Genomic DNA, 16,045 nt, shown 5'->3' on the forward strand with positions numbered 1-16,045 from the left:
CAACCCAGTGAATGACCCAGTACTGGCGATACAGCGGCCTTTCTGCAGTCTCTTGGTGGGAAAGAGAGCTCACCACTGTTGCTAAGATCTGAGAGTGGCTGTCAGTTAAAAAGTAGTTGTACCTGGTGATGAAAAATAAGTCATTTTGGAAAGTGTTCTCTACCATAGAAAGTGTTTATTACAGTAAAAACAGTCCTTTTTAAGATAAAGCACTTCAAAGAAATGTCAGGTACCACCCCCAGATTACACCATCGTTATCTGCATCAGGTACCCCCAATACTGCCTTAGATTATTATAACCAGAGCAAGCAAGAATTGCATTATTTCTTTTCCAAGAACAGAAAGGACAAGTCCTTGCTAGGAAGTAGCTGGTACCATCATAGTCCAAACCTGACGGTGCAGGTAGCCTGGTTCCAGTACAAGCCTGGTCTGTGAGTAACAGCATGACTTTCTGAGGCACCACAATCCTGTAACGGGAGGACAAAACTACAGAGGATCGGGTAGATCAGACCTAAGCCACATGGCAAAAACCACTAGTGTGGTTAATTCCATTGTGGAAGAGAAGAAAGGAAAATGTCATTGGTAGTGATCTTTAAATTTAATAGCCCTTCTATAAAATCCAAAATCATGTGATCATTACAAGCTTTGTGCCACATAAAGCAGGTGTTATTTTTTGAGAAATGCAGGTGATACTGAAAAACAGCACTGAGGTATTTTTTATTTTTAAAATTGAATAAGGAAACAAAGTCTGGATCTATTATTTTACATGTACACAAAAAAAATGCTACTGCTTGACTTTTGCTCTAATTTTAAGTTCTGAATACATTGTAGGAGTCTAGGAAAGAGCATTATAATTAATAGCACATGTAGTTTTTAAAAACTGCACATCATAACCTGGAAAAGTGATCATACACTGGTGGAGGTAGGCTAATAACACATTTTACCTCTTCTCAAAGGATAGTTTTGGAAAACAAGTGTAACCAATTGTAACACCAAATTAAAATGGCAATATTAAACTGGTAACAAAGTGACTCATACTTTATACAATATTGTATTTCCAAGCATAGCTCATGAAAATCAGCAGAGAATTTAAAAGCACTGGTGAAACCATCATCCCTTCATACTTCTGCAATTTAGGATTTGGGCAGAACTGGAAAATGTCAGTCTCATTTTTGTAAATTAATTTGAATTCCAATTAAATGTCTGCTTTAGGAAAATAGGTATTCTTAAGGTCAGCTATTTTATAGCTCCACCCTTTGGAAGAATGATGGGCTACATGTAATTTTTACTTAAAATGAAGAACCAAGTGTTAACAGACAGCAGTGTCAAGAGTAGTGCACTAAGAACCACACAGAACATTACAAAGAATCTGGTGTGTTTTTTCAACTACCAATTGATGTTAGCAATAAAAATGTAAGAAGATAAGTCTTCTTTTGCACTAACTGGATACAGCACTGAATTAAACTCTGGGCTTCAATCTTTACACAGAGTGAGTGTGCGAGTGCCATGCTGAGGCCTTTCCCCACCTTAAACCATGCAGAATAGGTTGCAAAGTAACTCTAGAATGGTCTCAAATTACAGCCGTTATGGCCAAAATTTTTTTTTAAATGGCCTGGCCAGTTTTTCTGCCTCACAATGACATGCCTAATACATCAAACTAAAGATAATACAGCTTTTCCTACCAGCTTTAATACTGGCATAACCATTGTCAGCAGTGAATATGCACCAGTAAGAAACATACATTATCCGACATCTGAATGTTATTTTTAAAGCAATGTCACAATTTGTTCCCTAAAATGTAAAAGTATACATCTGAAAACACATCTTCAGCTTAACCCTTAAACACTTCACATCAGTAAGTCCAACTTGTAGCTGATGTGCTTTGCTTACCCATTCTCTGCTGGGTTCCAAACACCAGGCAGTATGGGGCTCGAGCTCCTCCAGGACCTCTGGACGGAGAACTCTGTTCCAGTGCCTACTTCAGGCAATTAAGTATCCTCAGATTCTAGGCTTCAAGTGTTCAAACACTTGATTGAATAGAGCTGTATGTGAACATGGTGGCCCATTTTTAAAGGGCCAAACAACAACATTACACCATAAAAATCAGCAAACATTTTTGTTAAAGAGTTGGCAGTATTCATGCATTGTTCCACCTACATATGTTTAAGGACTTTAAATGGATTTGAATATGGATATGTTAGTGAAGGCCATTAGAAGATGCTGAATGTATTGCTAACATTTACCCAAATGGGCAAAAGGGGCAATATGTGCTTTTGGCTCTGTCAGACTGGGCTGTGGCTGAATTGAGGAAGTAATCATATAAAAAATACCCAGAAAAGAAAAGGCATCAAGTAAAACTAGAAAAAGGTTGGAGCTATACAAAGCAGATTTTACAAGGTGTTACCTTTAGTTTTTCCTAACTGAGCTGAGAACAGGAGGGAAGTGCAGGGCATCGGGAAGCGGGCCCTCCACAGCCGTCCTGAGTCAAAAACAGACTTTGATTGCTCATGAAGCTGTCATGAGGGCTGCAGACTGCACCCCAGATAAAGGCCAGGTCTCCCTGTAAAAGATGAGGCAAAAACCACCACCACACATAATTCATGATACTGTGAAACCACTTTGATGAGAAACAGCACAAAGATATTTAAAAATATAAATACATTTAGCCATTTTTATTCAAGAAACCCAGAGAAATGCTTTCAAAGCATCTGCTTTAAAACTACTTTCTAAATTCTTCCATAAATACTATTATGATTGTCACTTAATGCAGCACCTCAGTGTTTGCTGGTGGTGGTGATGGAATCTTACTGAACAGTCTCTCCATTAACTGTCCTATTTCACTAAAAAATGTTTTCCTAGGAAAACCCAGGCAGCTTAGAAAATATTACTCAAGACGGAACCTGTAAAGTATTTTATTTAAGAAAAACAAGGAATGTAGTGTTAAATTATGACATGGGGGGGGATATGCAAAACAGTCACATGGGAGGAAGGTTTAAATTTTTAAATATCCATATTGATTTCTTGTGAACTGTTCAATACTGTTTTAAATATCCTGAATTAATAATTATACCAACAAAATTCATCCCCAGTGTTTCCACAGAAGACATTAAAATAAGACCAAATTATACTTTTTTTCTTCAACAGTCTTTTTCTCAGTCCTTTTTGTGCAAAAATATTACAAGAGCAATTCAAATGGAAATTCTGAAATGACATGCCAACATTTCAGAGCACATTTAAAACACTCAGAATAAATTCTTGAAATTACCATATTCTCAAATACTACCACCAATCAATTTAGGTTAGTTCTATACATCTCTTCACACTGATGTAGTTTTCCTAGACCTCTGAAACTATACAGGCTCATTGGTCTCTCTCAGTGTCCACATAATAGGCAAGACAGGTTTACAGTAGTGTCTAAATGGAACTAGGCATCTATAATCTCGAGTCCACCACATTCAAAACAAAAGTCAAAGTTCATTTGGCTACCTTGAAATCACTCCCATAAACCTACTACGGTTCACTGGATCTAAACATTTCTCAGAAATGTATCATTTTTAAATTTCACCTAAGTGATGATTTGGGGATCCTTTGGAAATGGTAATGCCTAAGATAATAAACTTTATCAAAATGAATAATTGCAATAAAGTGCTTGTTACATTTCAAAATGATGCTTTTAGACTGTGGTACGTTGTTTTAAAAGAGTGTGCTATTCCTTTATAAAGGATCCCCAGGCATGAGAGTCGGCTCTTCTCACCTGTCTCAGAAAGCAGCAGCACTATCTTTTGGTAGGCTGGCAATAGGCACGTAACCATGCGGACGAGGCTATGCTAGTGCTATGGCAAAAGGGAGACTAAATTAGAAAAGTGGGAGGCCTGTGGAGGGTTCCTACTATATTCATCATTATATACAAATATATTAAATATGCTATAAAAATAGTCGACTCTTTTCCTTTGCAATTACTTCAGAAGCTCCTTTTAGAAGAAGAATGCTCACCCAACCCAAACAAACTTAAAAGGTTCTCTTTCTCCAATCACTGTTAAAATGGCGAGTGCCTTTATGCTGTTCTTTTCCACCATCTAGAAATCCCAATCTGCTTACTCCCGGCTAGACTCACTCAGCTAAATAGTAATATCCAGTGTTTAAATCTTCCAACATTGAATCCCAAGGGACTAAGAACAGGGTCACAGATACTGGAAAGGTTATAGACTTGAATGCAATTTACACATGTGTTCAAAAAACTTTCCATCACCAAAGAAGTGTAGAAAAAAAAGTAGAAATGAACAATCCTAGAGTAAAATGCTACTTGCATTTCCACTTAAAATTTTTTTTACCTCAGTATAGTGGACACATTCTAAAACAAGCTGAGTAATAACCAGTTTAAAATAATTTTTACCTGTTCGTGTAGAGGAGGGGAAACAGACTATTAAGGGCCCCCTTTCTAAGGCTCCTTGAAAAGGGGTTCATCTCTCTCCAGCACACGATGCCCTTTTGAGCTGCATTGCTTCAATGCCCTTAAATAACTGCAAGCAGACTGCTTTAATGCAATGGCCACAAACACAGCACTTCTGAGGAATCCAAATGATGCTTTTACTACTCTGTACTGAGTATTCTACAACAAACGGCCCAAAGTCACTGGTATCTTCTTATTACCACACATTCCTGAACAGGATATAAGTGACGAGGCAGAGCACAGGACTCCAATTACACCCTCAAATTAGAGCCATTTGGAGACTGAACTGCAGTGTTTACTTACATGCTACCCCATCTCTCTTATTTGCTTTTCCTCCAATATTTTCCACTCAAAAAATGGAGCACTTTGAATGTCTATGTTCTGATTTGACACAACTCTCAGCAGCAACTTTATGAATCCTCGTAGTCCTCATTTGTGGTTGTTAACATCCCGACTTGCCCAGTGCCACAGCAGTCCCAAGTGATAACTGCAGAATAGCAAACATTCTTCCTTATCTTCAACAATTTCTACCTTAAAAGTGCTGCCCAGAATAAAATATTTTTTAAAGAAAAACTGAGTATCTTATGAGAGTAAAGCAGAGGGAAAACAGGGTTTTAAGCAGCTGAAAGGTGTTCCTATTTGGTGTTTTTCCATGACTTAGATTTGGGATTTTAATTAACAACTTTGGCTACAGAAATGAATGAATAGGCAACTGCTAAGTCTTCATCAGAGAGCTCCAGTCTTAGTTCATGGGGAAGGGAGCAAGGATAGTTTTGCAACTGAAGTTCCAGAAAAGCAGAAGGAAAACCCAAGTTTGAGAAGGAGCTGAGAGGCAGCGGGTGCTTACTAGCTTTTCCAACACAACACTTCATACTGACAGCAAAGGCAAAGCAGCTAGCTGTTCCTTTAAATTAGGCAATCAGCTCTAAGCAGAGAAAAATGAGCTGTAAGGAACAACAGGAATTATAAAGCAAAATTTTGTCTAATTTTCTTTTCCAAATGTCTGAGAATGGAAAATATCTGAAGGGACTGGTGGAGGAGAATGTGAATAAGCAGTCTGCAGATTTATCTTGTGGCTCACCTTACACCTGGCCTTTGCAAACCTAAGTACACAGTACTCATAGTCCATGATCTTCCTTTTAAGTAGGGTTTTTGGAGGATAAACCTTAACAGTTCTTCATATCTTTGTTGGCAAAATCCATATCACTAGATATGGCCAATAAATAAGTGAGGCACAACTCATATATATATATATATATATATATGGAACGGCATGATAAGGTTGAGAAAGGCAATCTGACGGGAGAAAATACTGTTGCCACATTCTACATCAATTCCATCTACGTGTATTATGCTTAGGACCACATACATTCTGATAACTATTCTTGACATTCATGAGAAAGAAATCTTTTTCAGAGGATCATCTAACTAGAAAATGAGCTTCCTGATATGTTAATTATTAGTTGGTATCTAGTGACACTTCTTTTGTGGAAGGGTAGATACCAACTTTCTTTGGTTGTTTTCTTCTTCAGCATTAATTTTCTAATTTAAGTGGCCAGGTAGAGTTTTCTACAGAAAGACAAAGTATGTCCCTTAAGGATGATAGCAAAGTCGAGGACAGAAAAGTCTTAAGAATTGATTTAGAATTCCTCTGACTCCATCTAGCATTTCTGTATTAGGTTATTTTCATTGTTTAAAGCCTTTTCTGTTTAACAACCTCAATCATTTTACACATTTAAAGTTCAATTTTGATTTATTACAGCTTGCTGTCCTCCCTTTACTGAGTAATTTTTAATATAAGACATTTTGCATTAATTTTCCTTTGCACTATACTTGTACATCTTTAGTACCATAACATCTATAAAATGCTTTTTTAATGTATGCAACATCTGTTGGTATTTATTACCTTTAGAATACAACATTGCCAAATGAAATCTTAGTTCATGTTTAGAGAGCATGTGAGTTACAATATTCCAGTGTAGTAAAGGCAAAGCCAATTCCTACCCCTCTTTTTTTCTTTGTAGGAATATCAAAATCATACTGAGCAAATATTTTACTATAAATCTTAAATTAACCTTTCCTTAAGCTTTAAAGAAAGGTGATTTAGGAAAACTATTTTGTGATCACATTAATGACTCTGACAGTGTTAGGATGTCATCTTTTATTTCTAAATTATTTGTACCTCCAGTCCAAGAGACTCAAAGCAGTCTTCACAGGAACCTAGGAGAATAACGACGGCTCTGACACCCACATGCTGTTAAAAATGTACTAAGGTTTCAAAACTGCTACTGAAACCAGACAATGAATTCAAGATGGTGAGTTATCACCTGAATCAAAATCAAGGCACTATGGGTTTTTTTTCTCTCAAATAACCCTGAATCATTTCTGACTAAAAGAAGCATTGAAATTGTGAAGGATAATAAAAAGATTCCAACAAATCTAAAAGTTAAAATTCCCACCAGTGAGAATGTTAGAAAGTGCCTAAAATGTTTTGTGTGCAAATTTTACTCCTATAACTGAAACATTCTGGAAATTTCTTTCAGGCTTGTTGAAAACCATTTATACAACTATTTCCAACTATGAATTATATCAAAATATATGTGATCAAAACTCCCAACCATCTAAAATAAAGCAGTGCAAATCCTATTTTCAAACATAATTGAAAAATAATGAAATGAGGGTATTTCTGAGTAACTTGAAAATCCTGTTGTTTCAATAATTTAACCTGAAAAAAAAATCCATTTCCAGCAGCACATTATACCTCACTGAACAAACTTTGACATCACAGCCGAAGTATGAACAGTAAGACCTGTGCCCTGGAAAAATGAGTAGAACACTACTGTGCTGTAAACAAAAGGGAAAACAAAGGATGTATTAGTCTGCACATGGTGTCAGAATCTACGGACATATACTTGAGGAGATAATGCTTTCATGCAGCATACAAAACATTTTGCTTTCTCTCCTTTTATCCAGACATACACGTAATATTTTTATATCATCTATACATAAAGAATTTGAACCCACACAACATTCTGAAATAAACTTCTGTCCCATCATGATCTGAAAAGAGGAGAGGGGAATGGGAAGGGGGCCTGCAAAGGCTACTGGACTGTCTTCATGGCCTCATGGTAAGCAAACCCCTGACATGACTGGTGTGTCCTCTGTAACACTTAAAAACAGGCACAGAACAACTACATTTACTAACGTTGTTAGTGCCTTTCTGATTCATTGGAGGTCATGTTCATAGCTGAGCTTCTTAACGTTTGGCAATATACTCTTTTTCCATCAAAAACTATCTAGGCCAGTAAAACACTGTTAGAATTGACTATGGCCCTATGATCATCTCCTGCTGGCTGGTATTTAATGTACACCTGGAGCACTATAGGTAGCATTTCCCCTCTAATTCCAGGAACTAGAACACTCAATACTACATCTCATGCAACTGCTGGAATTCTTCCTCCTGTCCTCAGATCATCTGAGCAACCCTTTCCGGACCAGCCCCCTCTGCCCCGGGGGGTCAGAGAGGAGGCACTCATGCTACTGCGGGGGAACCCTGGGAGGGTCGGTTGAACTGTCAGTCCTGTGCCGACTCGGCTGCTGCTGTTGCTGAGACTGGTGTTGCTGGTGATGTGACTGAGGGAAAGTACTCTGTTGTAGTGGAAATGCAGCAGAGAGGATAAGCTGAGTTGAAGGATTCCCATGGAGCAACCTTGAAGTCTAAAAAAGAAACGGATTATGCAACATTGTTTTACCCCATTACATCGCCTACATTAAGATTTACTCAAGTTTTCCACTCTTCATAGGGACAAAATCCTTTAACCCCCATAATCTACATAATTTTTGCTATCTCATTTAAAAATACTTTATTCGAAAATGTTCATGAAGCTTTCTCTCTTTTTGAAAGTATGACAATTCCCTTTTAAGGAATCTGAGCTAAAGAGTACACGACATAGAATGCAATCTACATCTTGAGACAAGCTACACACATTCTTCCACCTTCTGTGTCCCTAAGACTATACCTTTACACAGATAATAAAATATAAGCATGGCTAAGAACACAGGAATCACAGATACTCTGAGGTCAGACAGACAATGCCTTCTGCAGAGGGTCATTCAGCTGGTTTGAGCAGCAGCTCAGCGGCTGAGAGCAGGGACTCTGAGGGGAGGCACACTGGGTTCAAACTCCTGCCTCTTTTACTACACATGTGCTTTTGTCACTGTTTACTTCTTTGGGCCTCAGTTTCTTTATGTACAAAATAAGGATAACCACCATAACTCCCATATTGGGTTCTTATGAAGATTAAATATTAACATGACTTAAAGATAATGAGGGCAAATTTAGAGGGCAAAGTCAGAGACTTAAGTCCTATATGTAGCAGTGCGGTGTAACAAAAATCAAACCAAAACAAAATAGGGCACAGGCTCTGAAGTCAGAAGCCCTGGCTTTGAGTTTTGCTCTGCTGCTGATTAGCTGTGTGACCTTGGGCAAGTCCAAACTTGATGAGCCTGTTTCTTTTACCTAATTCCTTCTTCTGGAGATACAAAGGTAACTAGTCAAAAGAAAGTGAATTTTTAAAATGAACATCTTCCCTCACTACTGACATTTGGTGCAGGGTTCCTAATTTTAGAACAGAACTGTGATTTTTGCAGATGTATATTAAGGTCAACTGCACATGTGCGTAATATGCACACATACAAATGGACAGATTGTTGAGCCTTAACAACCATTAAGCTTTGCTATGGACCTGGAGAATTTTCATACTATCTTTGCTATTAGGAAATGCTTTTCTTAGGCTCATGATATTTATGAGCTTTACAGGGTTACAAAAGAGATACATTTTGGAACTAAGTGTGATACACTCAGAAAAACCAAATTGTGTGATTACTATCTACATATGAGTATATTTCTGAAGGGTATTGCCTGCCTTATTTATTAAGGGGTCCCACATCTTTAAAATACTTTCTGTACAAGTTGGGGAGAAGAGAATATTCATTCTTTTAAGGGCCTTTGTTCCCTAATAGAAGACTTAGATCTTAAGGCAAGTCCTCTCCTTTTTTAAGCTTTTGCTTAATTTTCACTGAATATATTTCCCCTAGATAATACTTTCTAACTTGTTATTAGTCCATTTATAACAATAGCTAACCTAGTCATTAATGGCTGCAGTATGGTGTTAAGGTCAAGGGACTATGACTCTTAGAGATATTTAGGCAACTAACCTGTTTAGTTTCCCACATCACCAAGTCAACAATTACATTTGCTTCAGAACACCAAGGGTAATAAATTACTGTGTTTATGCTTGAATATACAGTACAATACCCCATCTTCTAATCGTACCATATGTTGGGTAACTCTAAAATTGACATATGCCTGGCCTACATGGAATGGTCTTTTAGCACAAATTCTAGGCTAGCCTCCATTCACAACTGCCCTCCCCTAGGTCAGAAGGGAAAAAATTGGACTTCCAGGTATCATAATCTGCTGTGCACCCCCAGTGAGGGTACTGAGGTCCAGAGATGTGTCCTGCTGATCTCCTTGCTGAGGATCCCTACCTAGGCGACTTTCTTCTGTATCCTTTAGACAAGTAGATCCTGCCTGATATACCCACATGAGATCTGTGTCTGCATTTTGGTTAATCAGAGTGTCTATTACATTTATCAAGGTAGTGGTCATAAATGATCACTAGTTATGTGCCTTAAACTGTGTTCAGTGATTTACAAGCATCTTTCACCCATGAGATAGACATTATTAAGCACCTCCATATTACAGATGAGGAAACTGAATTTTAGCGGGTTAAGTGACCACCACAGGTAACACAGTACAGGATAACACAGTGATTCCACCTCAGGGCAGCCTGACTTTAGAGCCCAAGTTCTTACTATGACATAATACTGCCTCCACAGTATTTCTCCTTGATACTAATTTATAATTAAAAAATTATAAAACTTAATCCAAGAAAATAAGATAATGCCTATACTAATTTTCCAACAATCCCTTTTCATACTCCTGCCCTGTAGAGCAGAGTTTAATGGCCTGCTAGAAAAAGGAAGGAAGGTGTCTTTCCTTGAATTGCAGAAGCTTTAGCCAGAGTGAGCTTTAGGTAAAGTCCTTGATGTGCACAGAAGTTGAGATAATTAGCTATGTCTGTGGCAGGGCTGAAAGTCTTCCAAAGACCAAAGAAGGAAAGAGAAAGCTAACCAGGACAAGCTCTGTTTTTTTAGAAATTTAACTTGTATAGTAAGTTTTCAGGGATTTTTCACCTCATTTACAAAACTGTTCATGTAATGCCTGATTTCCTTATATAAAAGTAAATGTGCTGGAGCCAAGATGGCGGCGTGAGTAGAGCAGCGGAAATCTCCTCCCAAAACCACATATATCTATGAAAATATAACACAGACAACTCTTCCTAGAATAAAGACCAGAGGACACAGGACAACATCCAGACCACATCCACACCTGCGAGAACCCAGTGCCTCGTAAAGGGGGTAAGATACAAGCCCTGGCCCAGCGGGACCCGAGCGCCCCTCACCCCAGCTCGCGGCGGGAGAAGAATAGGCAGAGCAGGAGTGAGACGGTGCCCAGGACTGTTGAACACCCAGCCCCCCATCCGGAGCAGAGCGCAGACACAGTGCATGTGTGGGGCCCAAGATACTAGGGAAATAGGGCAGCAAGAACGGTGAGCGGGTACCAGAGGCCTGGCGCCGGAGGACATAAGAAAAGCAAGTGGCCATTTTTTCTTTTTTTTTTTCTGTTTTGTTTTGGCAAGCAATTTTTGGAACTCTTAAAGGGATAGGGACCCCAAAACTAGGGAAACAGGGCAGCAAGACCGGTGAGCAGATGCCTGAGGCTGGCGCCGGAGAATAAAGAAAAACGAGCAGCCATTTTTTACTTTTTCATTTTTTTAATAAAAAAAAATTTTTTTTTTTTTTTTGTGGTTGTTGTTTTGTTTTGGCGGGTACTTTCTGGAAGTCTGAAGGGGCAGGGCGGGACACTTAATCCAGAGGTAGGGAATCTGGGGATCTCTGGGCCCCCTAATCCCCTGGGCTGCAGGGAGCAGGGAGGCCCCTTTCAGAGATAAAAAGCCTCCCAGCCGCTCCCCCTCCAACGCGACTCCACCACTTTGGAGCAGCGGCCCAAGCCAGGCCACGCCCACAGCAACAGCGGAGACAAACTCCATAGCAGCCGGGCAGGAAGCAGAAACCCTGTCTGCACGCAGCTGCCAAGCACAAGCCACGAGAGGTCGCTGTTCTCCCAGGAGAGGAGGGCCACAAACCAACAAGAAGGGAAGTTCTTCCAGCCGTCACTCATCCCAGCTCTGCAAACTATTCCTATCACCATGAAAAGGCAAAACTACAGGCAGACAAAGATCACAGAGACAACACCAGAGAAGGAGACAGACCTAACCAGTCTTCCTGACAAAGAATTCAAAATAAGAATCATAAACATGCTGACAGAGACGCAGAGAAATATGCAAGAGATATGGGATGAAGTCCGGAGGGAGATCACAGATGCCAGAAAGGAAATTACAGAAATGAAACAAACTCTGGAAGGGTTTATAAGCAGAATGGATAGGATGCAAGAGGCCATTGATGGAATTGAAATCAGAGAACAGGAACGCATAGAAGCTGACATAGAGAAAGACAAAAGGATCTCCAGGAATGAAACAATATTAAGAGAACTGTGTGACCAATCCAAAAGGAACAATATCCGTATTATAGGGGTACCAGAAGAAGAAGAGAGTGGAAAAGGGATGGAAAGTATCTTGGAAGAAATAATTGCTGAAAACTTCCCCAAACTGGGGGAGGAAATAATCGAACAGACCACGGAAATACACAGAACCCCCAACAGAAAGGATCCAAGGAGGACAACATCAAGACACATATTAATTAAAATGGCAAAGATCAAGGACAAGGAAAGAGTTTTAAAGGCAGCTAGAGAGAAAAAGGTCACCTATAAAGGAAAACCCATCAGGCTAATGTCAGACTTCTCAACAGAAACCCTACAGGCCAGAAGAGAATGGCATGATATATTTAATGCAATGAAACAGAAGGGCCTTGAACCAAGGATACTGTATCCAGCAAGACCATCATTCAAATATGATGGTGGGATTAAACAATTCCCAGACAAACAAAAGCTGAGGGAATTTGCTTCCCACAAACCACCTCTACAGGACATCTTACAGGGACTGTTCTAGATGGGAGCACTCCTAGAAAGAGCACAGAACAAAACACCCAACATATGAAGAATCGAGGAGGAGGAACAAGAAGGGAGAGAAGAAAAGAATCTCCAGACAGTGTATATAACAGCTCAATAAGCGAGCTAAGTTAGGCAGTAAGATACTAAAGAGGCTAACCTTGAACCTTTGGTAACCACGAATTTAAAGCCTGCAATGGCAATAAGTACAAATCTTTCAATAGTCACCCTAAATGTTAATGGACTGAATGCACCAATCAAAAGACACAGAGTAACAGAATGGATAAAAAAGCAAGACCCATCTATATGCTGCTTACAAGAAACTCACCTCAAACCCAAAGACATGTACAGACTAAAAGTCAAGGGAAGGAAAAACATATTTCAGGCAAACAACAGCGAGAAGAAAGCAGGGGTTGCAGTACTAATATCAGACAAAATAAACTTCAAAACAAAGAAAGTAACAAGAGATAAAGAAGGACACCACAAAATGATAAAGGGCTCAGTGCAACAAGAGGATATAACCATTCTAAATATATATGCACCCAACACAGGAGGACCAGCATATGTGAAACAAATACTAACAGAACTAAAGGGGGAAATAGACTGCAATGCATTCATTCTAGGAGACTTCAACACACCACTCACAACAAAGGATAGATCCACCGGGCAGAAAATAAGTAAGGACACGGAAGCACCGAACAACACAGTAGAGCAGATGGACCTAATAGACATCTACAGAACTCTACATCCAAAAGCAACAGGATACATATCCTTCTCAAGTGCACATGGAACATTCTCCAGAATAGACCACATACTAGGCCACAAAAAGAGCCTCAGTAAATTCAAAAAGATTGAAATCCTGCCCACCAACTTTTCAGACCACAAAGGCATAAAACTAGAAATAAACTGTACAAAGAAAGCAAAAAGGCTCACAAACACATGGAGGCTTAACAACACACTCCTAAATAATCAATGGATCAATGACTAAATCACAAAGGAGATCCAGCAATATATGGAAACAAATGACAACAACAACACTAAGCCCCAACTTCTGTGGGACACAGCAAAAGCAGTCTTAAGAGGAAAGTATATAGCAATCCAAGCATATTTTAAAAAGTAAGAACAATCCCAAATGAATGGTGTAATGTCACAATTGTCGAAATTGGAAAAAGAAGAACAAATTAGGCCTAAGGTCAGCAGAAGTAGGGACATAATAAAGATCAGAGAAGAAATAAATAAAATTGAGAAGAATAAAACAATAGCAAAAATCAATGAAACCAAGAGCTGGTTCTTCGAGAAAATAAACAAAATAGATAAGCCTCTAGCCAGACTTATTAAGAGGAAAAGAGAGTCAACACAAACCAACAGTATCAGAAACGAGAAAGGAAAAATCACGATGGACCCCACAGAAATACAAAGAATTATTAGAGAATACTATGAAAATCTATATGCTAACAAGCTGGGAAACCTAGGAGAAATGGACAACTTCCTAGGAAAATACAACCTTCCAAGACTGACCCAGAAAGAAACAGAAAATCTAAACAGACCAATTACCAGCAACGAAATTGAAGTGGTAATCAAAAACTACCCAAGAACAAAACCCCGGGGCCAGATGGATTTACCTCAGAATTTTATCAGACATACAGAGAAGACATAATACCCATTCTCCTTACAGTTTTCCAAAAAATAGAGGAGGAGGGGATACTCCCAAACTCATTCTATGAAGCTAACATCACCCTAATACCAAAACCAGGCAAAGACCCCACCAAAAAAGAAAACTACAGACCAATATCCCTGATGAACATAGATGCAAAAATACTCAACAAAATATCAGCAAACCGAATTAAAAAATACATCAAAAGGATCATACACCATGACCAAGTGGGATTCATCCCAGGGATGCAAGGATGGTACAACATTCGAAAATCCATCAACATCATCCACCACATCAACAAAAAGAAAGACAAAAACCACATGATCATCTCCATAGATGCTGAAAAAGCATTTGACAAAGTTCAACATCCATTCATGATAAAAACTCTCAGCAAAATGGGAATAGAGGGCAAGTACCTCAACATAATAAAGGCCATCTATGATAAACCCACAGCCAACATTATATTAAACAGCGAGAAGCTGAAAGCATTTCCTCTGAGATCGGGAACTAGACAGGGATGCCCACTCTCCCCACTGTTATTTAACATAATACTGGAGGTCCTAGCCATGGCGATCAGACAAAACAAAGAAATACAAGGAATCCAGATTGGTAAAGAAGAAGTTAAACTGTCACTATTTGCAGATGACATGATACTGTACATAAAAAACCCTAAAGGCTCCACCCCAAAACTACTAGAACTGATATCGGAATACAGCAAAGTTGCAGGATACAAAATCAACACACAGAAATCTGTGGCTTTCCTATACACTAACAATGAACCAACAGAAAGAGAAATCAGGAAAACAACTCCATTCACAATTGCATCAAAAAAAATAAAATACCTAGGAATAAACCTAACCAAAGAAGTGAAAGACTTATACTCTGAAAACTACAAGTCACTCTTAAGAGAAATTAAAGGGGACACTAACAGATGGAAACGCATCCCATGCTCGTGGCTAGGAAGAATTAATATCGTCAAAATGGCCATCCTGCCCAAAGCAATATACAGATTTGATGCAATCCCTATGAAACTACCAGCAACATTCTTCAATAAACTGGAACAAATAATTCAAAAATTCATATGGAAACACCAAAGACCCCGAATAGCCAAAGCAATCCTGAGAAAGAAGAATAAAGTAGGGGGGATCTCACTCCCCAACTTCAAGCTCTACTATAAAGCCATAGTAATCAAGACAATTTGGTACTGGCACAAGAACAGAGCCACAGACCAATGGAACAGACTAGAGAATCCAGACATTAATCCAAACATATATGGTCAATTAATATTTGATAAAGGAGCCATGGACATACAATGGCAAAATGACAGTCTCTTCAACAGATGGAGCTGGCAAAACTGGACAGCTACATGTAGGAGAATGAAACTGGACCATTGTCTAACCCCATATACAAAAGTAAACTCAAAATGGATCAAAGACCTGAATGTAAGTCATGAAACCATTAAACTCTTGGAAGAAAACATAGGCAAAAACCTCTTAGACATAAACATGAGTGACCTCTTCTTGAACATATCTCCCCGGGCAAGGAAAGCAACAGCAAAAATGAACAAGTGGGACTATATTAAGCTGAAAAGCTTCTGTACAGCAAAAGACACCATCAATAGAACAAAAAGAAACCCTACAGTATGGGAGAATATATTTGAAAATGACAGATCCGATAAAGGCTTTACGTCCAGAATATATAAAGAGCTCACACGCCTGAACAAACAAAAAACAAATTACCCAATTAAAAAA

General features: G+C 38.8%; 1 protein-coding gene across 8 annotated transcripts in view; it reads right to left on the bottom strand.

Moving 5' to 3' along the window:
- Positions 1-700: 700 nt before the first annotated feature.
- CLOCK (clock circadian regulator) overlaps positions 701-16,045 on the bottom strand; it is a 157,924-nt gene continuing 142,579 nt past the window's right edge. For 7 of the 8 annotated variants that reach the window (XM_057502237.1, XM_057502235.1, XM_036895296.2 and 4 more), the window contains one exon: positions 701-8,166. In XM_057502237.1, coding sequence (XP_057358220.1) covers positions 7,987-8,166 — 180 coding nt within the window. In that variant the 3' untranslated portion in view covers positions 701-7,986. The remainder of the gene's footprint in view (positions 8,167-16,045) is intronic. The other variant, XR_008997738.1, reaches the window with a different exon arrangement.

The sequence above is a fragment of the Manis pentadactyla genome, chromosome 5 (genome assembly GCF_030020395.1).
Source record: "Manis pentadactyla isolate mManPen7 chromosome 5, mManPen7.hap1, whole genome shotgun sequence".
In the NCBI taxonomy this organism is placed as follows: Eukaryota; Metazoa; Chordata; class Mammalia; order Pholidota; family Manidae; genus Manis; species Manis pentadactyla.